General features: G+C 33.5%; 2 protein-coding genes across 7 annotated transcripts in view; one reads left to right on the forward strand and one right to left on the reverse strand.

The window, feature by feature from the left end:
- LOC101900962 (actin-binding protein WASF2) overlaps window positions 1–10,263 on the forward strand; it is a 48,399-nt gene extending 38,136 nt beyond the window's left edge. For 2 of the 6 annotated variants that reach the window (XM_011293959.3, XM_011293960.3), the window contains 4 exons: window positions 5,707–6,503; window positions 8,509–8,529; window positions 9,721–9,949; window positions 10,018–10,263. In XM_011293959.3, the coding sequence (XP_011292261.1) occupies window positions 5,707–6,503; window positions 8,509–8,529; window positions 9,721–9,949; window positions 10,018–10,196 (1,226 nt within the window). In that variant the 3' untranslated portion in view covers window positions 10,197–10,263. Of the gene's footprint in view, window positions 1–5,703; window positions 6,504–8,508; window positions 8,530–9,720; window positions 9,950–10,017 lie in introns of all 6 variants that reach the window. The other 4 variants (XM_005182852.4, XM_011293961.3, XM_005182853.4 and 1 more) reach the window with 3 other exon arrangements.
- A 9,274-nt stretch (window positions 10,264–19,537) lies between these two features.
- Window positions 19,538–20,213, reverse strand: LOC101901252 (nematocyst expressed protein 4). The gene has a single exon (XM_005182854.4). It carries the CDS (start codon window positions 20,144–20,146, stop codon window positions 19,601–19,603), a length of 546 nt encoding a protein of 181 aa, XP_005182911.1. The 5' UTR covers window positions 20,147–20,213; the 3' UTR covers window positions 19,538–19,600.
- Between the last annotated feature and the right edge of the window lie 4,900 nt (window positions 20,214–25,113).

The raw sequence follows: 25,113 nt of genomic DNA on the forward strand, positions 1-25,113 counted from the left end.
AATTAGGAATTTTTAGGAAAATTTTAAGAACTGTTGGAGTTAAAAATTCGGATTTTAAAAATATTATTTGGTACTACGAGTGCTGTAAACATAAAGACTTTTCAGGAACTATTTAAGGTCCAAACATACATTTTATTACAATCTTTTATTTTTATACCCTCAGCCATATGGGCACAGAGAGGGTATATATCATTTTATAAAACGTGCCTCATAGTTTAGGTGCGAAATTGAACAATATCGATCCACTCCATCAAGTACCTCCCCCACAAAGGGTCAAAATTTTGAATAATTATAACTCCTATAAAATGTAGTATAATTGTCCAATTGTCCTCAAATTTCACACATCATAATATTTTTTATTAACCAAAGGTCTGATCTGAAGATGGAATATATCGGTCTACTTCATCAAGTACCTACGGTCTACTTCATCAAGTACCTACCCCCACAAAGGGTCAAAATTTTGAATATCTATGAAGCTTATATGTCGCGAAATTAACATCCGAGGCCATTCAGACTTGGCACAGCTCAATAATTCTATCAACACAAGATCTGTTATAAAGATGGTAGAGATCGGATCATTCATTCTGGTACCTCCCCCACAAAGTGTCAAAGTTTTGAGTAACAAAAATTCTCATAAAATCCGAAATAAGCATCCGGTTCTTTTCAAATTAAATACATCATAACCCAAGATCTGGTGTGAAGATGGGATATATCGGTCCAATCGTTCTGGTACCTCCCCCATAAAGCGTCAACATTTTGAGTATCCATGAAGCTCCTGAAACGCGAAATTAGCATCCGATTCTGTGAACCCCTTCTGGTATCTCACCCACAAAGGGTCACAATTTTCAATACTTTTATCAGTCATAACTTGCGAAATGGAATACTTCGGTCCGCTATATCTGTTGCCTCACGCATATGCTTCGGAACCTCCCCCATAAAGGGTTAACAGTTTAAATAAACATAACTCAAGGTTGGGGGTATACATCTCTCGGCAAAACCGACTGATACTATTTTACTTGTTTTTTTAATTATACATTTTCTCAAGGACTATAGCAGCTACAAGACCTAAAATATTTATTATATTGGAATTTTAAGGGTCATTGGAGCTATAAACATTGATATAGGAATATTTTTGTAGGGCTATCCAAACTATATGCATGAAATAATTTACACATTTTGTGAACAGATTTCGGCGACATAAAAGTTATAGAGCCCATTTTCTGTTAGGTACCTGAGATTAGTAGAAACAAACATATCATTCTTTTGGGGGATATGTCAATTTTCTCCCGTGCTAACTTCGTATAAGTCCTTTTGGTGTTGTAAATTTCTTGACTCTCAATTGGCTTTTACAGTAAAAGAAAATAAAATAATATTTCAAAATTCATATACAAGTGCGAAAATAAGTTATGTTCATTGTACATATCTAGTTTTTAAATAGACTATTTTCCAATTTGTTTATTTGTTTTGCTAATTAATAAACAATCAACAAAAATTAGATCAATATTTCTATTGAATAGCGATAGTCAACAGAGCACTTCATCACATTTCAATTCACACTTAACTTTTCACCCACTCTCTAATATAATTTTATTACGAATAGTTTGTTTTTCTTTTTATTTGGAATAACTTTGTTTTTATTTATTTATATTTATTATGATGTTTTAATTTTATTTTTCAATTGTTATATTAAGACGTTTTTATTTGATGGAACTTCATTCACTATGCAAATATTACAATAATTCTTACTAATCAAAAAAAAAAAAAAAAAAAACAACAACACGTTTGAGTAGATACAACTCTATATTGTGGGTTCTTATTGATTATTTTCAATCCAGAGTAATGGAGATATACCAGCATATGACTTCAGTTTTGTACATAACTATGTCATTACATATTGCCTGTGCAACAGTATTCCAGCTATACAGCCTAACTGTATTATAAGACATTTTGAGCATTCTTTCAAAAAGGATAAAAATTCCAGTCAAGTAAATTACATTATAGCAGAATATATGAATATAATAACTTATTTGGATGATTTTGTTATAAGAAACTAGTTTGATACTACATTAACCATCATCTTGAATCGAATTTGCCTTCAGATTTGTTGTTATTTGTTAACCATGCTCCTTAGAATCGTCTAATATTTCAAATACTGTTATAAATAAAAATCTTTTGGCTTATACGCAGGTAATAGGAAAAGTTAAAACTAAGACTAAGTTTACAGCTTAATATATAGCCGACTCATAGTGCCGACCCTAACCCTCTGCAAAATTTCGCTTCGATTGATCTATAATTGTGATCCATTTACCGAACTCGCGTTACATTCTAACGCGTGCTGTGTGGCATGTGCCATGCAAACAATTGGATATCATCTCACGGTAGCACTCGCTATTCATAGTTACGTTATGGTTCACAGCATCTTTGAAGAAGTACGGTCCAATGATGCCACAAGCCCATTAACCACAGAAAACTTTGACTTTTTCTGAATGCATTGGTAGCTTTTGTATTGATTCTGGCTGATATTCACTAAAGCCCATTAATCACAGAAAACTTTGACTTTTTCTGAATGCATTGGTAACTTTTGTATTGATTCTGGCTGATTTTCACTAAAAAATATACAATTCTTTTTATTTGCGTACCCATTGAGTCAAAAATGAGCTTCGCCACTAAACACAATGACCGCGCGATGATCTTTCTTAAGAGATCATACATTTTGATAATAACATTTAATGATTTGCAACCATTTAATTAGTATATGACAATTATAGACCAAACTGAAGATATTTTGACAGTGAATCAAAACACAACGCTTACGTGAGCTGTTTAAATTAGTGTTGCCAAAAAGATAAAAAGTCGTCCTTTACATATTTTGATCAGTATAAATTTGTAATTAGTCCGTCCGTCGAAATCACGCTAGCTTCCAAACGGAAAGGAGGAGGTTTGCAAAGTTTTTATTATATCTTTATGAAAATGGGCTAAATAGGTCCACCATTTGGTATAGACCCCATAAAACTATACCGCTCGATACTTGTTTTTTTTTTTAAGTTTAACTCATATTTTTTTGTACAAAATTTACTTTAAATCGGCAGTTTGTGTTCCCAGCTATCCGTAAAATTCCCTGCAAATGACTGTCTACTGCACATAATGGTACCTTTCGATATTCGACCCAACATTTTAAAGGACCTTTTTTCTAAGTTGGCGTTTGGAGTTTCCAAGAGGTACCTCGTTGTGGAGCAGAAAATTTTCTACGTATTTGAGTGTAGTCCCATACAATCGGCATTTTGATGATTAAAGTCTTTTTGTTGAGCAGAAGTGTTTCAAATTTGACATTTAGAATTCATATTGGGGCCACTTTCTATGACAGACAATTATCTATGCAGGTCCACGTTTTCGTACAGTCTCCATATGACAGAAACTCCTGGTATTTGAATGATTTTCGACACATTTTTCAATATATTTGTCAGAAATTTATTTTGTAATGGGTACCTCTTCGACTGATAGCAAGTTGTCAATATAGGTCCACGGTTTCGTATAGGTCTCATGCAACGGTATCTCACGATATTTGGAATTCTAGCCACATTTTGCACAGAAAATATTAAAAATATGATATTGGAGGGTATAAGAGGTCGGCGTGGTCCAATTTAGCTGCCTTTTTACTTATAAATAAAAAAAATAGATTTGAATCTTCTTCGGAAGAAATCACATTTTCAATGATTTGCCGCCTAAAAGTATGATTTAATTTTAATATATACTGGAAATTTGAAAATACATGTTTCCTTCAAAATATGAAGTCTGTCGCTCATCCCCTCACAATATTCACTAACAGGCTTGATTAATCCATACTTTTCTCGTTAAGAGCATATATTCTAATTTGTATATTTTACCAACTATTTTTTCATTCAAAATAATCGTCGCCGAATCCCATCACCGTAAAATTTGTCGAATTAACCATCTCGGTACCTCTGATTTTCTTTATTGTAAATATTTCTGCCACAGTTTTTATCCAACGAGATTTAATTGAATATTTAGGTTTCTCAGTACTCCCAGTCTTAAGGTCTTTCAACGGCTTTGGTTTGAATTTCAGTTTTCCTCGTTATTGAATGTCATAACTATCCAGCAACATATAGTGCATTTTAAATGTAAACATGTATCTATTTTAACATGTCAATATGCTAGTTTCTGTAAGGTCCCTTGGACTTGTAAATATTCTGAGTTCATTTTTTCTGTATTTGAGGAAACATAAAAAATCTGCTCCAAAATCCTGACTTACTTATCTTTGTGGATTTATATCATAATCATATAGAGTCGACAATGATCGACGGAACGGAAAATAGTTTCATTGTTTTGGTTTTTGTATTCCTTAATATATATATATATATATTTTTTTTAATATATTTTATAGCATACATCTTTTTTTCATAAAAAATACACTTTTGTATGTAACATCTTCTTACACATATAGAAAATACTCTATGCTACTTTTTTCCATCTATCTTTCTATCTCTCGAACCCTTAAAAGCCCCTTTAAACACAGCCCCATTTTAAAAATCTTCTGAATCATTTAAATCCATTTTTTGTGCGTGTCTCTAATCTTCTTTCATATAAAATGAAATAAATGTTCTGTACGTCGTTAATGTAAATCACCAAAAAACAGAAATCTATTCCAAAAATAAATTCATATCATATATTGTGTGTTGTTGCTATTATTGCTGGCTTTTCAAGTTTTAACAAAAACTATCAATCAATTGGCTTAAAATCCATCTACCTACTAATATTGGCTTAAACCTATCTGTGATCACACATATGAAAATACATACAAGCATTCGAAAACTGTCGTACAGTCCATGCTAAATGCCACCTGTTTTTTATTTTTCAAATCGATCTTCAATGCAATGCTGTAATACTGAAAACCATAAAGTATTTGATGTTGTTAAGGTCGGTAGCGTGAAAGAAACTGCAAGGCTGGTAAATTATTTCAAAGGGAGGAAAATGGTATAGAGTTTTACTCCGGTTTTAGATTCTGGAGCTAGAAATATTTTATTAAATTTTGCAATTAATGCTCAAATTGAATATTTCGTGTCAATATCGCTGCCCTTGGAAAAGTCTCAGCTTTGTAGGGACAATTTTTAAAAGCATCATTATGTTAGAATGATTACTCTGCAGTTTCTTTCCGCTACAGTCCTTGTTTAATGTTACAAAATATTTGTTCCTTCGTTTGTTTTGTTTTGTTTTTATTTTTGTACTTTCGAATTTTGTTTATTGTCTTTAAATCTCTTTCATATTTCTTGTGAATAGTCAGAGTCGTCTCTTGTTTGTTGTTTCTCTATTCATTATTTTCCAAACTTTGTTCACGTTCGAATTTTTTTATTGTTTTTGTTATTTTATTGAAATTTACATGCCGCCTTGAAAGAATTAAAAACTACAGCAGTCGAAGATTTGAGAATATCATAAATGCCCAGGACCGGGGACTTATATCTTGAGATGGTAAAATGTCCCCTTTCCTGGATGCGTTTTTATGTTTGCATAAAATCATACTCCATTGTTCCTATCTTCGATTGCAGCAGTTAAAAAAACTTACTATTTCTGTATGTGTGTTCCATCATATTTAATGTTGTAGATACCTTCCTGTGACGTTCATTTACTCAAACATTAATTGCCATTTCTCTTCTCTTTCCATCCTCGTTTTTTTTTTTCTTCTTCAAGCAGGTATGGGCATTTACGATACACGACCTCCAAGGCCAAACTCTATCGAATTACGACGCAGTTATCAATCGGAGCAAATTGATGGTGTTTACGGTCCCCTGTCACCACAGACGGCTGGCCAGATGATGGCAAATGCCCAGGGTGGTGGTAGTCAGTATGCCACCACAGGATATGCCGCCAACGGTATGCATCCGTCACAACAAATGCTACACCAACAACAGGCTGGTATGCAGCAACAGCATGCCCATGCCCAGCAAATGTATGAAGATGCCTTATACCATCAGTCACAAGGTTTATATGGCCAGACAGGACAGGGCGGCGGACCGATGTCACCCGAACCAATCTACGCGCCCGGTACACCATCACGCACTAAACCACGACCATCGGTACCACCGCCAGCACCACCTGGCAGTAATGGTGGCACACCAACAGCATCGAATGCCAATACACCAACAAGGGGTCGCAGTATGTCAACAAGCCGTGATGCTCTACCGCCGCCACCACCCATACCCGACGGTATGGTCAACACGAACTCACCGTCACAAATGTTGGCGGCCATGAACGGCGCTGTTCCCGGTGCCAGTGGTCATATTGCAGCGAAAATATTGGCACGTACCAATAGCACTTCGAGAGCTGGCTCTCCTCAATTGGCACCAAACAATAGTGTGCAAGATGCTAATGCCATGGTCATGGCTCAATTAAATAACACAATTAACAGTTTCAATACAATGAGTTTGGGTGGTGGTGGTCAAATGAATTCACTGAACGATTTGCCTCCACCACCGCCGGTGCCAGATCAGGTAAGAGTGTGTTTGCACTTAAGTATACATAATTAATGATAATTGACTCAAGGCAAGAGATTTATAAGACAGGGCACAACTAATGTGATCAGATATTCATTGAAAAATATTCTCAAAATAGATCGTTAAGGTCTTTCATATACAAACCTTCAATGTCTTCTATAGCAATATTAAATTTAACTAAACTCTTAAAGAGAAAAATTTTAATAGATAGAACAATTCGAAGCATACATAAAATATGTCTGGAATCTCCTTTAGATAGAAGACCATTGGTAAAAACAGAAAAAACTTGAGATCTATAAAAATTACAATGTCGAGGGGTCTAATAGATAGATAGCTTTGAAGTCTTCTATAAACAGGTTACGTTTGAGGTCTTCTATAAATAGACTAATTTTGACGTCTTTTATAGGTAGAATACCCTTTAAAATCAGGAGATCTATAAATCGAATATTTCATGAATAGAATACCTTTTAGGTCTTCTGTAGGTATATGACCAGTTTGAGTTTTCCTATCGAAATCTGACTTTAAGAAGTCTTATAAATAGAAAAATATTTTGGCCCCACATACATAGAAGTCATTAGGTCTTCATCGGTTGACATTCCTTTGAGGTCTTTAATATACAAAAAACTGCAACAAAGTCAAACGCCATAATTTTTACCTTTTTTAAATTTTATTGAATGAAAGCAAAAAAATTTCGGAAATTCATCAAATTTTAGAATAAGTTTAGATTTGTTCGAATTGACCACCTTTAGCACGAATTATGGCCTTTAAACGGCCAATGAGTCCAGTTAGTTTGCGTGCCCTAGGCTTTAATAAACCCTCCAGAATATTTTTGCGATAATATTCGGCATATATTATTATGCCACGGTCGATTAATACGAGCGGAGAGCGAACCTTGGCTGTTATGGCGGCCCACACCATCACCATGACCGGCGCTTGAGTTCTGGTGGCCATCCGAAGGTGCACATTTTCAGCTGACCTCTTTGGCAAGTAAACACGATCATTTTGTTTGTTTACAAACTGCTGGACAACGAATGTTTTCTCATGGCAAAATACCAAATTCGACAGTTCACCTCTTTCGGGCAAGGGAAGCAACTCTAGCTCTTTTGAGTGTATTTTCTTTCTGTTGCGGTGTAAGTTCTTGAACTTTTTGGAATATCAATGCCTTTACCCGAAGCTCATTTTTCAATATTTGCCGAATGGAATATTGCGATATGTTCAGCTCACGAGCCATTTTTCGGCCACTGCGACGTGGGTTTCGATCAAGTCGCTTCCTTACTTTTCGAACCATTTCTGCTGTTCTAGCTGTTTTCTTCCCTTACCTTGACGTCCGGCTACGCTACCAGTATCAGGGTAACGAGCGATGGTACGAGCCAAAAAATATTTATTCACATTTAAATGCTGGAGTACTCTAACGATAGCCACTTGTGGTTTTCCAGCCAAATATAAAGAAATCGCACTATCACGCTTGAATTCCATCGCGAATAACTTTTTTTCTGAAAAATTCTCACCAAAAAGCTTTTGTAAACAATATAATGAATTGTCACTGGAATAATTTTAACAGCTGTCGGACAAGTGGCTTTGAAATGACAGCAGTCTGAATTTGGTTGCAGTTTTTTCATCTCACCCTGTAAAAACTTTTTAGACCTTCTACAAATAAATACGTTTTGAAGTCGTATATACGTATAAGATCTTTGAGATCCATTACAAATAGAATACCTGTTATGTCATTCGAAGTCTTCTATAAACATCAGAATTTTGAGTTTTAGTCAAATAGATAATGGGCCTTAAGAATCTTCTATAAATATAAAAATATTTTGTCCCCTCCTAGATAGAAGCCCTCTGCCCTTCTAAAGGTTGAATACCTTTGAGGTCTTCTCTATATATTAAGACCATAAATAGATGATTCAAATTCAGACTATTTTCATACTCTTCTTTTTTAAATTTATAAATATATTTTATTAATATTGCAATTTCTTTCATGGCTGTTTCTTTATGTCTCCAGGGCTACTATGGTGTATCAAAGGTATTTCTGGATTTTTTATTTTTAGTAGAAACGATTTGTTTTTGTATAGCTTAAAATTCATTTGTTGGTCTTTATTTTATTGGTAGTAGTTTTGAGTAGTATTTTTTCTGTTCTCATAGATCAAATACAGTTTTTTTTTTCACAGTAATAAAATTTTCAATTTTTATTCGTTACATATTTGAAAAAAAAAAATGTCTTAAAATTTCTGGAGAGTATATGGGTAACTACCAAGTGCCCTCTACTTCGTCAGTGAAAAGTCCGCCTTAAAATTTCATATTCGTTTCACCAATTTGTGTTAAGTCTTTTTATTCCCTTCACAGAATAACACTCCATAACTTTTTCATTCCGTTTGTAAGTCCTCGAAATACTCATGTTAGACCCAACATAGATGTCAGTCTGTCTGTCTGCCTGTTGTAATTCACACTGTCTTTGGAACAATTTGAGATAAAAGGTTAAAATTTTGCACACATGCTTATTTTGTAGGTTATGTTTGTAAATAAGACATGTCGGTCTACGCTTTCGTATAGCCCCCATATAACGGCGCCTCCCAATATTAGATATTTTGATATTTTTTGCGACATATTTATTATTATTTCAAATGTCGTATTTAAAGTTCGTAGTGAGTACTACAGCCTATGACAAAAAAAAAAATCGCGTCTGCAGGTTTACGTTTTCGTATAGCCCCCATATTACGGGTTTTAAGGCGACCATTTAGTACTTTTCGTACAAATATAATACGCATTTCCAAACCACCGCCAAATCTCAAACACAGAATTTTATCTCTTCACCCAATACCAAATTTAATACTATTTAATACTTTTCGTACAATTATACTTTCAACAATTATACTTATTATACTTTCGTTTGAAATATTCGTGGAAAATTCCTCAGAGCACTTCCAAGTATGCCGACGATTTTAATTTCAAACTTTATCCCTCTTTTTCACATTATCCCTTGTCTAATTCTGCATACTATCTTCAACGTAAAGAATTTTTCTCAGTAAAAATTTTATATGGACTTTTTAAGTATATATGAAGTTTAAACATTAGACGTTCAACATTTTTGTGTTAGTACTTAGTATTTTCATAATTTATTTAAGTTCCTTAGTTATCTTTTTATTTCGATCTTTTTGTGCTCTCATAGTGTTTCAAACCATATATATTAATAACACTTGTCTTGTTTACCCCCTAGCATGAACCAAAGTTATCACCACCTAATTCTGCGCCACCACCGCCGCCTCCACCACCTCCACTAGATGAAAATGGTACATCACCCATACAGACCCAAGCACCACATCAAATTATGCCAAAACCTTTGCCTAATGGTGATATACAATCGAATGGTCTTAAACATATACCCAAGAAAATATTACCACCATTCCATGATACGCGATCGGATCTAATGAAATCTATACGTGATGGTGAGTTTCAACAGATAAATTTTAAATTATTTTTGTTCCATTAAAATAATTTATAATTTTCTTTACAGGCATTACACTGCGTAAAGTTGAGAAATCGGAACAAAAAGAAATTGAACGTAGCACCGGTCTACATGATGTTGCCTCCATATTGGCCCGACGTGTTGCAATTGAACTATCCGAATCGGAAGAATCGGAATCGGATGATGACAGTGAAGGTTGGATGGAACCAAACGAGACTTCTGCTTGATCCCTTATGTCTTCTTTAATACCTGAAAAAATCAAAAAGAAAAAGTAAACGAAATAATTAAAAATAATAGTTTTGATGTTAAAATAATGATGGGCTTTATAAAGTAGCAAAAAGAAACAAAGAGAAAATAATCGAAAGCGAAACGAAAAAGATTTCAGTCAGTGCACTCACTACATACACACTTTCTCTCTATCTATTCCTTCCTATATGCATTATACCCCGCTCTTTATATATACATTATTATTATGAAAAAAAAGAAAACACAAATATTAAAGGTCAAGTCATTTTCTATACAATAAAGATAAAACGATATAATAAACAATTAAAAAAAACTAAATGTGCAAAAATTGCCACACCACTTTATAAACAAAAAAAACAATTTTGATATTTTATGTTTTCGCTCAAAAAACAAAATAATTGCATTCTTTAAGAAACACAAAAGTTAAGAGGAAACAAATGTTAAGCTAAAAATGAAAAAAAAATGGTAGTGCTCTTTTATAAGGATTTTTGATAAACGAATATGTTATTGGGATGCAAAACTGCCCTATGCTGTGGTTTTGCACAAAAAATATAACGTATGTACTTGATCCTTATAAACGATCCACTATTGATTTCCATTACCAACAATATTAAAATAATGATAATAAAACAATTAACGATAAAAAAGAATATGATAATTATTATAATTAATATAACTCTCTGTACATATATATATATATTAAAAACACAACAAGAACAATTTAAGTAAAAAATGGTTAATTTTTTTTATTAAAAATATATATAAATCAACAACAACCACAACAATAATAATAAACAATAAATAACTTATTATATTCTAAATGAAATATAACAACAAAAAATTACTTGACATCAAAACACAAATTGCATGTGCGTGCAAATGGGAGAACATCATCTACATCAAATCAACATATGAAAAATTAAACTCATAATATAAAATTAGGTTAGGTTACATGCGTTATGAGTTGCTCTAGATCAACCCCTTTTTCAGACATTTCATCTAGCTCCAAATAGATAGAGATGATTTTGTTCGGAATGTGTATTTTCGTAGTAACATTTAGCCAGGAGTTTTTAATTGAGGGATATGGAACTACATACAGTACTGTTATCAAGGAGTGAAATGAGTTGAAACGTTTTTGAGCCAATTAGGAATTTGGATATTGTCCCTAACCCTGTGAAAATATAGATGTCTTCCTAAAGAACGAAATTTTATAACACTCGCGATTATTTGGTTTTGATTTCGATTAACTTCGATCTTTTTATAAAGCTTTTGCATCCTTGTTCGTTAATAAAGTTATTGGAGGGTCTCATAGATATATGTTGAAGTAAAAAAAAATCTATTTCGGATAACATATAAATAATGATTGTCGTGGGTTTTCTCGATGTCCGGAATTTACGTACCAGGCGAAAAGTTACATTGCTATTTTTATGACTGGTTATTTCATCATTTCTTTAAATAATACCCATAAATATGATATAAGTTTGAAAGAAATTATGCATTTACCGATGGGCATTTTGTTATATAGAGGATGGGTTGTGTATGATGTGAATTTGGAATCGTATTACATAATGAAACAAATGCCAACGCAATTTTCAATCGCTACAATAATGTCGAATTCAGTACCAAGGTTATTTTGTGGTAAAGTCTTTCATCTTTCTTTCGGTCATAATATATTTTTTAAAATCGCTATAGCAATGTAAAGTTGCAATCTCCAAGGTATTTTGATGAGTCATTGCTGCATTGAATTGTTATCTGGAAACATAACAACAACCTCAAGCTCTGAACAACGTATGTATAGGACGATCAAATAGTTGAGCTAAGATCGAAACCGAATATTCATGGGGCCATCTGTATTGTGTAGAGGAACACGGTATTATTGAAATGGGCTCAGAAAGTCATGAGAACAACTATTAAGGGTGATAAACTAACGAAAACGTTCCAGAATTCCTCTTTCTCTTTTATTTTAACTTTAGGATGAAAACAATGGTCCGGCAGGTCTCCGAGGGGAGTGGTTGTTTCCCATCTTCCACCATGATCAGGATTTTGAGAGAACTTGCTCGTCCACTTCGTAACCCAGGCCTTATCCCTTCTGACCGTTATTTGTTTTGATCCAAGCAGAATCTTCTCCCTGAATGTAAAGAAAAGTAAAACATTTATTTTTACCACACTTCCTAACAATCCACTCCAGTTCTTATCAAAGATGTAAAAAGTAGTTAAGCCGAAGAGGGGTATTAAAACCATCCACCCTTTTAATAGGAACTTGCGACACCAAATTCCAATAGAAATCTGTTCTTAATGTTAAATAATAGCGAAAGTATCGTTCTATGAGGGCTTTTCAAACACATGGTCCTTTATAGGCCCATTACAAATTTCAATTAATTATATTGGAAATATGGCTAACATAATCAAAATGTTAAATATATGTAGGTACGAGAGCGTGGATCTGTAGAGACAATTTGCGAGGAAGAGGTACATATTTCGAACTCCAAATACCAACTCAGAAAAAAATCCGTTCAAATACCGTTTATCGGAAGGTGCCATTATATGCGGTCTATATCACAATGTAAACAGTTCCTTGCAGTGATGTTTTCGACCGCTGAGAACAGAATCTCCGAATCGCAGAATGCAATGAAGAAAGGCTGGTGAGAATTAGACCATACCATATTTTCTGGGTATCACACTCACAGATCCTGCAAATATTTACGACTCATAAATAGGCTCTGTCTGATCTCATCTGAAGATTACCCAATATATATATATTTTAAATATTTTAGAGCAGGGGGCAATTTCTCGCATTTTGATTAACTATGTAGAAAATTTCGAAAGAAACTATTGGATATCGAATGTGAAAGTCAAACCCCAGTTATTTCTATCAAAATGCGCCTACACAAATTCATTTGCATTGAAAGGTATTCGATATCGAATGCGACAAATGTGCCCCAGAACTTTTGTGCTTTGAGCGACCAATGAAAAATAGAAGGAAATTCAGATGCATATTCCTGATAATTGGATAGAAATGTAATATGCACAGACATGTCCTGAGCTCCTCAGTGGGGTGAAAAATTGAAATTAAAACGTAGAATTTGTGAATAAAAATACTCACCATTAATGCATTGATGGACAGGTGTGCACGCTAGCTTTGATGTCTCTTATTTTCCATTATGGGTTAATCATCAACAAACAGACTTACATATATGAATGATTTTCAACAATTGTTTCTATCAAACTGTCAATTCTGTTCAAGCAATATTAAATCAGTAAAAATTAAACGCAAAAAAGTTATTTTAAACTTCTTTTGAGAACATTTTGGCACTTTCTAAAATATATAAAGAAAAGGAATGGAATAAAAAGAAAGATAAAATAACTCATTTATAACTTTAAAACGTTTTACAATGCTTGGGAAACGATACGCAAGAAACCACTAATGATGCTTAGAAAACTTCTTTCCCTTGCCTCCCTTTCTTTGCTAAAATGAAAATAAATGACAAATAAATTGAGCGAGTATAGTAAATCTGCTGAAACAATGAACATACATCACAACATTTTGCTAATTAAGAAGTGGAGAACGAAAGTAAAACAAGAATATCAGACAATAATGATAAATTGTGAACGCAAAAAAAAAACGAAACGAAAGAAGAAAGTGCATAGAAGAAACTTAGAAACTTACTCATTTCTTTGTAGTGGAAAAGGTAGGTAGTAATAGGCAACTTCCATATAATTTCAACAGCATTTCTTAGCTGAATCTTCGTTGGCCGTCGATGTAGGTATATTCGCCAATCGTAGTCCTAGATATATAAATGCTAGTTTATACCTCATGTTAAATCATATTTTAACATTTGTCTAAACGCTAAAGAAACGCTTTACAGTTAAAATAATATATTTGTACTAAAGCCTTTATTTTAAAATCTTATGGGAGAGCTTAAAAATATGCTATGATGAAAGGCCTTAAGCGGAAATCATTCTTCAATTCAATTAAGCCTAACCGTATTATGGATTTGGTTTTAAGATCTTCTTCATATGTGTCTTCCAATGAGTGAATTATGGTGTTGCAATTCAATGCTCCCATCTCCGTATCTGCTTTGCAAGATTAGATTAGTTATATGATTCTGGTAAAAATTCAATTTAAATAACTTATTCAGTTGTTGTATCATGAATATTGTTTGTTCGTATAAGAAACAGCCCGTTTGTCAGGACAGGTTGTAAAAGGAAAAGTTCACACTGTCTTCCTGAGCGAATTTAGGATATAGTTTTCTGTAGCTATTTGCAACACAATGACTGACTAAGGCCATGACGTAGTAGAAATCGGACAGTTACAATTAATATTACAGTCAAATTCTACATCGGTAAGCTTACTCAGATCCTTGACTTTATTCTCTTTCCCTTCTTATTTTGGAACATCGCGATAACTATACGTTATATCAATTATCGGCCGAACCTCACGAGGTTTGGGTTAGTGTCGGAAGTCTAAGATTCAAATTGGGTTTGAAGGCAAATTGTTAAGGCAACAAATATTAACGTGTTTAAAGGGACCGAAATGTTCCTATTCGCTCTAAAGGTTACAAATAAAGATTAATCCATCCGGATTTCGTATGAGGTTAGAGTTAAGCACAGGGCAGAAGCCTACCACTTTGGATGGTCATCGGATAACAATTAGCGGGTTAAATGACCTACACATTGTGTGTGAATTTGTTTTGGATACCTATCAGCATGACATGGGGCGAAAATATAGCACAAATGCCATTGGTCAGAAACCATAGGTAATATTTTCAAAGGACTGTACGGTATTTTTTCAAAATATTTACTAAAATGTGTATTAACCTAAGGGGATTTACCAATGCATTATAGTGTTGGTAGTGGAAGCTAAAATTTTGCACTTATCTGTCTTTTGTCTGTAGGCAGGCCAAGTTCGACGATGGTATGTTGGTCCACGATATCGTATAGCCCCCATATAACGGTACCCCCCGATATTCGGTATTTTGATGATTTTAACCACATTTTCAATGGAATTGTCTGAAATTCTACACCAGGAGTTTTCTGTGAGTACTTTACCCCCTAAAAGAGAATTGTCTTTATACGTCCCGATATTCGATATACTGATTATTTTAGGGACTTTATTCACCGTAGTTTTTTCAAATTTCGTATTCAAAGTTCGTAACGCGTAGTACAGCCTATGACAAAAAATATAGTATGCAGTTACACTTCTTCGTATAGCCCCCACATGACGGAACCTTACTTTATTCGGTATCTTGATGATTTTAGCAACATTATTCGCCGGAATTGATTCAAATTTCGCATTTGAAGATTTTAAAAGCCAAAAATTACTTATGCAGGTTCCCGTCCTCGTAGAGCCCCCGTATAAAGGTCATAATTAAAACTGTATTTTTCGGATTTTTTAAAAATTGTTGAAGTTCTTTCCAAGTAGTGGAGGGTATTAAGAGTTCAGCGCGGCCGAACTTAGTTGTTAATATTTCATAAAATTTTCTACTTGGTAATTATAAGACTTTGCAAACAAATTGATAAAATCAATTGGACATTCTTTTCACGATGTAGGGTGTTACTACAAATGACGGTTATCATAGAAAGTTGCTAAACCACAAAGGGCTCAAAATAACTTAAAAAAACACTCAAGGCTCCACTAAAACTATTACAATTATGTTATATTTTGAAAGAAGGCAGAAAAATCTAAAATTATGGCTAAATGCATTTCGAATAAAACCCCATATGTTCTCCCCCCCAGCCCCGAATGTAGTGGTGTAGGTTACACAAAATCCTCATAGAAGAAAAAACAAAAACAATATAAACTCTATCAATCAAATATATTGATATATTCTTTTTGTATGAAAATAAGTTAATACCTATATATATATATAAACTTTTTTTGTGTATGTCCTATGTTTATTTGTTTGTTTTTTTATTATTATAAGAATTTGTTTTGTGTCTGTGTATAAAACTATTATTTATTATTTTTAAATAAATAAATAAAAAAACCTATTCATCGAATTGAATTTCCAAGTCTTTTTATTTAGTGTGTCCTATTTTTTACAAGTAAACAAAGATAACAAAGATAAAAACCTGAAGGCTTGTGTTTCGTTTGTCTTCATTTGTTCCTTATTTATGCTAATTGCTAAATAGCAAAGCGAAACAAAATAATAACATATATTTAAAAAATAAAAACAATATTTATTATATATGAATATAAGAAAAATAAAAAAAAAAACAACAACACACAATTTGTTTACACTATTAAATCTAAAGAAATCAACCACAATGAATAAATGATGAATGCAAAGAGGCAACAAAATAATGAAAAGATTAAAAAAAGACATCAATTTAATTTAAGAAGTTTACAATATTAATACAAAAAAAACAACAACAAATCAAATTTAATAAATGAATCATATTGATATATAAATAAAAAATGGATATGTATTTTTTTTTTGTTAAAAAGAATGGGATTTCTGGATTTCTTTAAAGAGAGGCATTTACCTAATAAGGATTTCTGGTTATTTTAAAAAGGATGATCTATAAAACTTATTTGGAATTTAAATAACACCATTTTTTGTGTTAAGGGGACACCACAATTTTTATACCCTTCACCATACTATGGAGGGTATATGAACTTTGGTATTCCGTTTGTAACTCCTCGAAATACTCGTCGTAGTTCCAACAAAGTGTATATATTTTTGATGAGCGTAAATTTTCAAATATTCGTTATTTTGAAGATATAGGTCTCATTATACCCTCCACCACATGGAGAAGGATGCAAGATACACTCATTGTTGCTTTTGAGGATCTTCATAGAATCACTTTCTGAGTCGATCTATGCATGTCTATCCGTCCGTCCGTATATTTTAGTGAACAAAATGCAGGTCGCATTTATTATACGATTGAGATGAAATTTTCCAAACAATATTTGTTTGTCCCAAGGACGAAACCCTATGAAAGTGGTGAGAATCTTTTTAAAGATAAAGTTCCCATATATATCCTCAACCGATTTCGTGTTAATTGTGCACAAAATGACAAATATCAGGCCAAACATCCGACAGAATTCAGTCTAGAAGCAAGTACATCAAATTTGGCTTCTGCATCCTGTGGCAGATTATTAAATTTGGCTTCTACATCCTGTGGCAGATCATTGTTTTTCTAAAGACCTATATTATACATTTTGATTATTTTAGCCACAATTTTCAGGGGAATCGTTTATGTAGCAGAAGACGGCTGTAATAGACCCATAATTGGGCTGGAATAGGCCCATAATTGCCACATAGCGGTACCTCCGAATATTTGGTATTTTTGTGATTTTAGTCGTATTTATACCCTACACGAGAAACGAGATAGACCCATAGTTCCTTTTGATGATCTGCATAGAATCACATTCTGAGTCGATTTATGCATGTCCGCCCGTCCGTCTGTCCATATAAAGTGCAGGTCGCATTTATTGCCCGATCCAGATGAAATTTTGCACAGATCATTTGTTTGGCCCAAGGATGAACCCTATTGAAATTCGAGATAATCGGTCAAAATTTAGATATAGCTCCCATATATATCTTCGATTTGCTTTTATTGTGCGCCAAACGTGTAATATCAGCCCGAATTGTATGGAATTTTGCATATACACCCAAATTAGGCCTGAAAATAAGTATGCCAAATTTGATCAAAATCGGTTCAGATATAGCTATAGCTCCCATATATATTGTTCATCCGATTTGTTATTATTGTCCTCCGCAGCCGTAATATGCGCTCTGCAACAACAATATTTGGGGAAATATATCAAATACAGCCCAGAAAAACATTTGCCAAATTTTATCGAGATCGGTTCTGTTTTGGATATAGCTCCCATATATAAATTCGTCCGATTTACCTTTTAGTGTGCACCAAACGTCTAATATTTGTCTTAATGGGATGGAATTTGGCACATACGACCGAATTGAGTCTAGAAGGTAGTATGTCAAATTTGGTGAAGATCGGTTCAGATATAGCTATAGTTTCCATACATATTGTTCATCCGATTTGTTATATTTGTTATATTTCCGTAACAACGATATTCAGGGAAATATATCAAATACAACTCAGAAATATCTTTGCAAAATTTTATAAAGATCGGTTCAGATTTGGATATAGCTCCCATATATATTTTTATCCGATTTTAAATTATCTGTGCACCAAATGGGCAACACAAGTCCGAATTTAAAAGATACAAATGCTTCGGCATATTTAGTCCGTTGAACTTCAAATTATAATTATAATCATAGCTTGTATGATTGAATTCTCCCATAAAAACTTTTAATTGTTATGTGGAGCTCTACTAAATTAGCAAAGTGACTTTAAGACTTTCTTTACTGGTTTTAATTTGATTTTTTGAAAATGTTCTTTGTTAATATAGAAAATTTCACGTTAATAGAAAATATTTAAAAAAAAATCCATATTTATAGAAAATATTTTTGTAAAAATTCGACTTATATTGAAAATATTTTTTATAGCTTTGAAAATATTTTTTATAGATTTGAAAATATTTTTTATAGATTTGAAAATATGTTTTTAAAAAATCAACGTTTATATATTTTTCATAGATTTCAAAATGTTTTTAAAAAAAATTTACGTTTTTAGATTTGAGAATATTAGTTATAGATTTGAAAATATGTTTTAAAAAAATCCACGTTTATGGATTTGAAAATGTTTTTTATAGATTTGTAAATATATTTTTAAAACATCTACGTTTATAGATTTGAAAATATTTTTTTAATACAAGTTTATAGATTTGAAAATATTTTCTTAAAAATCCATGTCTATAGATTTGAAAATATTTTCTTAAAAATCCATGTTTACAGATTTGAAATTTTTTTAAAATATATTTAAATATAAATGAATTGTATGTAAAAAATATTTGAAAATATTTTTTTAAAAAGAATATTTTTAAAAAAATCACGATTATTTCTTTAAAAATTAGTCTTTTTAAAATGTTCCTAAATAATCCACGAATAGTCCCTTAAAAATATTTTCTGAAAATCCGCTATTATCCAGTAAAAATATTCTCCAAAACTCCAACAATAAGTTTTTAAAATATTTAAAAATCCACGATTAGTTCTTTAATCATATTTTCAAAAAAATCCGCAGTTAGTCGTTTTAATTTATGCTCTTAAAATCCACGACCACCTGTAAAAATATACTCTAAAACTTAAAAAATCCTCAATTAGTCCTTTAAAATGTTCTTCAACATATTCTTAAAAATATTCTTTGAAAAAAATTCAGGACTGCATCTCTAATAATCTCTATTGACCCTCAGAGTGACAGATTTTGAACTAATTTTTTTGGGCTTTGCATCTGCTGTTCAAAAAATCACTTTATTAAATTATTTTAAAAATGTCCGGTCTTCTAAAAACATTATTTATTGAGGTCTGGGAGCATCGGGACTGTAGTGATGACCATCTTCCTTGTATTCCTTGTTAACCTTCAACGAATGATTAATTGTGCTGGTGCCACCGGGAATGCCAGGATATCCTTGAGGTCCTTGGGTGGCGGGGGGTAATTGGCCGGGAGCAGGTCCGCTGGGTGGTGGTGGTGCTGCGGCACCCTGTGGTGGAGGTTGATTGTAATAACCGCCATAAGGATAAGGATTACCATAGGGAATGGGTTGTGGTGGTGGCGGTTGTTGGTAACCATAATAGTAGGGCATTGGTGGTGGTTGTTGATAGTAGGGATAGGGTGCCGGGGCAGGTTGTGGAACATAAACAGGATTATTGTAATGATATCCCGGATGGGGATAGTAGGGCAATGGTGCCGGAGATTTTCCCTTGTTTTTGTGGTGCTTGCCACGACTTTCATTGCTATCACTGCCGCTACCACTGTCACTGTCGCTGTCACTATCGGCACGCGCACCCATAAACAAGGCCGTAACCAAAAGTACACTTAAAAACCATTGGATACGGTTCATTGTGCTTTCGATTTCGCAAAACGTCTGCTTTGTTGAAGGAACTATTTCGAACTGACCATCAATGTGACACTCAGACAAAAAGCTAAGCTCAAAGAATTTTTAGATCTGGATGATAATTCTACATTGTCATCTGTGAGAGATCACTTTTAAAGAAAAAAAACATAGAAGATGAAACAAGACCACAGACATCTTCAACGCTGGGAGGCATCAGCAGTCTGTTCAAGTAATTATCAGTGAGTGTTCGTCCGTGTGTGTGGTAGCTGATGATTTACAAAAATGACTAAGTAACTTTGATAAAAATTAGTCCAACTTGCAATTTCCAATTTATGGGAGATCTGTCAAAGGAATTCCTTCAACAGAAGAAACATAAAAGCTATTTTTATAATAAAATAAATCAAAGGCCGGATTTTGTATGTCGCGTTTTGAAAGACTTTTTTCCGTAGAAGTCATCTGAAAGCACTCACAGTTCTTTAGAAGTCTACATAAGGGTCTGTTGATTGTCTGTTTTGACCTCTAAATCCTTACACTTTATAGAAAGTCTCTGACGTCCTCCTTCTCTATGGAAGATGATCTATTTAAGTCTTCAATTTTATTGACTATCTTCAAAAGGAGGAACAACAATTAGTCCTTTAAAAAATCTACGTTAGTTCTTTAAATATTTTGTTTGAAAAAAACCCACGATTAGTCCTTTCAAAAATTTACCTTTAAAAGTAGGAAATTAGAATTTGAAAATTCTCATTATACCCTACACCACATAGTGGTAAGGGTATTATGTCTTTGTGCATTTGTTTGTAACATGGAGAAGGAAACGAGATAGACCCATAGTTACTTTTGAGAACCTTCATAGAATCACTTTCTGAGTCGATTCATGCATGTCAGTCCGTCTGTCCGTCCGTTAATCCGATTGAGATGAAATTTTCCAAACAATATTTTTTTGGCTCAAGGACGAACCCTATTGAAGTTGGTGAGAATCGGATCAAATTTAGATATAGCTCCCATATATATCTTCATCCGATTTCGGGTTAAATGTTCACCAAATATCCACTATCAGTCCAAATTACCTGAATTTTGGCACACGGCCTAGAAGCAAGTATATCAAATTTGGAGAAAATCGGTTCAGATATAGCTATAGCTCCCATATATATCTTTCATCCGATTTGATCTTTAAGTCCCTCACATTCCTACTATGCACTCCACAACCGTGATATTTGGTACCAGGTATTAGATGGAGCACAGAAATAGCTGTTTTCAATTTTATCGAAATCGGTTCAGATTTGGATATAGCTCCCATATATATCTTCATCCGATTTCGGGTTAATTGACCACCAAATGGCCAATATCAGCCCAAATGGCCGGAATTTTGGCACATGTAACCGAGCAAATACAACAAATTTGGAGAAAATCGGTTCAGAAACAGCTATAGCTCCCATATATATGTTTTATCCGATTTGACCTTTAAGTCCCTCACATTCCTACTATGCACTCCACAACCGTGATATTTGGTACCAGGTATTAGATGGAGCACAGAAATAGCTGTTTGTAATTTTATCGAAATCGGTTCAGATTTGGATATAGCTCCCACCAAATGGCCGTAATAGCATCAATTTTGGTAAATCCGACCGAAACCAGCTTAGAAGCAAGTACACCAATTTTAGTAAAAATCGGTTCAGATATAGCTATAGCTCCCATATATATCTTTCATCCGATTTGGTCTTTAAGTCCCCCACATTCGTAATATGCACTCCACAGGAATGATATTTGGTACCAGATATCAGATAAAGCCCAAAAATAGTTGATTTTAATTTTATTAAAATCTGTTCCGATTTGGATATGCCTCCCATATATATCTTCATCCGATTTCGTGTTAATTGTGCATCAAATGGCCAATATCAGCCCAAATCACCTGAATTTTCGTACATAAGACCGAATTCAGTCTAGAAGCTAATACGTCAAATTTGGTGAAACCCGGTTCAGAGATAGCTATAGTTCGTAAAATGCACGATAGAATTAGATAGATTTTGATTTTGTACCAAATATCTCATAGAGCTCTGAAATGCCCTGTATAAACCTTTTTACGAGAGCTCTACTAAATATGCATAGTGGTGTAGGGTATCATATAGTCGGCCCCGCCCGACTTTTGAGCTTTCCTTACTGGTTTTTTATTCAAATAACTCTCCAGAATATTTTTGCCCAAAGAACGCATTTATTTTGAAGAGTTTTTTTCTGAAAGACGCTTTCAAGGTCTTCTCTGAAAATATTTCTATAATATAGAAAGACCCATTAAAAGCCTTCTATATAAGAAAGACATCCAGAAGTGCTTTTATTATATTCTACGGAAGTTTGTATTATTTTCAAACTCACTTATCCCTTTTTACAACGTATTGAACGATAATGTACTTTAAAATCTTGTCAGTTTCAATTACCAGGGTGACAATGCTCGGATCAAGGTATTTGATGAAGATGTGAAGCTGGAAAGACATTGATAACCAAATCCAAGCACACAGTGAGAAATGTAATGGTGACTTCGAAATTAAGAGTATGTTTGAATTGAAAACAATATATTGGTGTGTAAATTTATTTATAGTTGATAACTTGATAAAGTAAAATAAAATAAAAAAATATAAAACCACCATGATTATAAACTACTGTGGTTGTTCAATTTTATAATTTACTAGCTGAACCCGGTGATTTTATAGGCATTGAAAATTTTATATTCGAATATTTTTTGGTTATAAAAGATAAATTCAAAAATATAAAAAAACGTAATTATTGTAATATATTTATGTGTACACAAACAAATACCTCAGTCTACCAACGCGTGAATATGCCAGGAACAACAGGACCATGAGAAAAGAAGGAACATGCCAAATTTAGTCCGCATACACGAAGGGTTTGTCCTTGGGATTGATTAATTTTATAGCAAATGCCAAGCGTGCTGGAAACTCCAATCTTTTGAAGTTAAGTGGCATTTCTGTTGCAATCAGGGATTTCGAGGAAGCAATATTCTTCCCCGTAATAATTCGTTCCTTAATAAAATTGTTGTCTCGTTTTTTACTGTTAGCCTTATACCATTTCAAAGGCTATATCTAAATCTGAACCGATTTAGATATAATTTGATGCATAAATCGTTAGACCAAATTAAATCACACATTCTGAATTTCAATGTTATTCGATTACACAGCATGTTTGATGCATCAAATATATGAAATCGGCCGAAATATATGTATGGGAGCTACACCCAAACCTCAACCAATTTAAATATAATTTGGGAATTTTTTTTGTTTTGGTCTCAAATTTCGTCTGTCCGAATTTCATTTGAATCGGACATATGTATGGTGTTGGTGCATCAAATATATGAGATCGGGCGAAAATATATGGTAACTATATCCAAATCTGAACTGATTTCAATATAATTTGACAAATTCATTTTTGTTCCCAATTCCATTACTTATTTCAAATTTCATTACATTTGGACATAATAAAATCTATCAAACGTTTCAAATTTCATTGAAATTGGGGATACATAGCGTGTTTGGTGCATCAAATGCTTGAAATCGGCCGAAAATATATATGGGAGCTACATCCAAATCTGAACCGATTTCAATATAATTGGACAAATTTATTTTCGGATCAAATCCCGTCACACATTCCAAATTTCATAGAAATCAAATAAACAAAATTGGGAGGTGTCGTTATATGGGAACTATGCGAAGACGTTGGCCTGCGCGGATAATTTTCTGTCTTAGGCTGTAGTATCCATTACGAACTTCAAATACCAAATTTTAAAGAATTCCGGTGAATAATGTCGCTAAAATCATCAAAATACCGAATATCGGGAGGTACCGTTATATGGGGGCTATACGAAGACGTGGACCTGCACAGACAATCTCCTGTCTTAGGCTGTAGTATTCATGGCGTACTTCAAATACCAAATTTGAAACAATTATGGTGAATAATGTCGCTAAAATCATCAAAATACCGATTATCGGGGGGTACCGTTATATGGGGGCTATACCAAACCGTGAACCTACATGGCCCATTTTCAATACCAAAAGTCCTGCAGACATAATGTACATTTGAGTAAAATTTTCTCAACCTACTTCATTTCGTTCGGAAGCTAAAGTGATTTCCAAAGACGGATAGACGCCCGGACTTCGCTAAATCGACATAGAATTTTATGCTGATGAAGAATATATATACTTTGTGGGGTCTAAAATATATAAAATATGTTACAAACGGAATGATAAGCTTAATCTACCCTCCATACTATGGTGGAGGGTATAAAAAAAAAACAATTTATAAGGTATCAGTCGGTATTGCTGACAGATGTATACCCTCAGCCAATATTCGATTGTTTGGATATATTTTGACTTCTGTTACGATTATTCGAATTGTCGACCCCCTATGGAATAGGTTCCGAAGGAATGGCCCAATATTTCGTATCGGACCTAAATAAATATGATATACATATTGCGGCGTTTCAGCTTTGTAGGAACACGAAGGAGTGGACCTATATATCCATTTTTCTCAGCAGATCTTGTGGTAGTAAAAATAATCTTGTGTTGTCGAAAATTTTGAGATGTATGAAATATGAAGAGAAGCAAATGCTTATTTCAGATTTCATGATAGTTTTGGTTATTCAAAACTTTGACCCTTTGTGTGGTAGGTACCAGAAGGAATGGTCCGATCCCTACCATCTTTACAACAGATCTTGTGTTGATGTAAATATTGAGATGTACCAAATCTGAATGGAATCGGATGTTAATTCAGCGTTTTATGAGCTTCATGAACATTCCACATTTTTACCCTTTGTGGTACCAGAAGGAATGGACCGATATATCCCATCCTTAAGAGCTATAATAAAGTTTAAAAAAAAAGGTATTTAGGGGGTCGCTTTGTTCTTCCTTGTGTAATTGTGCCATGCGAAGACCTTTCTTTGACACTTCCCAAAAAAATGAAGTATAAAG

Source organism: Musca domestica, unplaced genomic scaffold, assembly GCF_030504385.1.
Source record: "Musca domestica strain aabys unplaced genomic scaffold, Musca_domestica.polishedcontigs.V.1.1 3, whole genome shotgun sequence".
Classification (NCBI taxonomy): Eukaryota; Metazoa; Arthropoda; class Insecta; order Diptera; family Muscidae; genus Musca; species Musca domestica.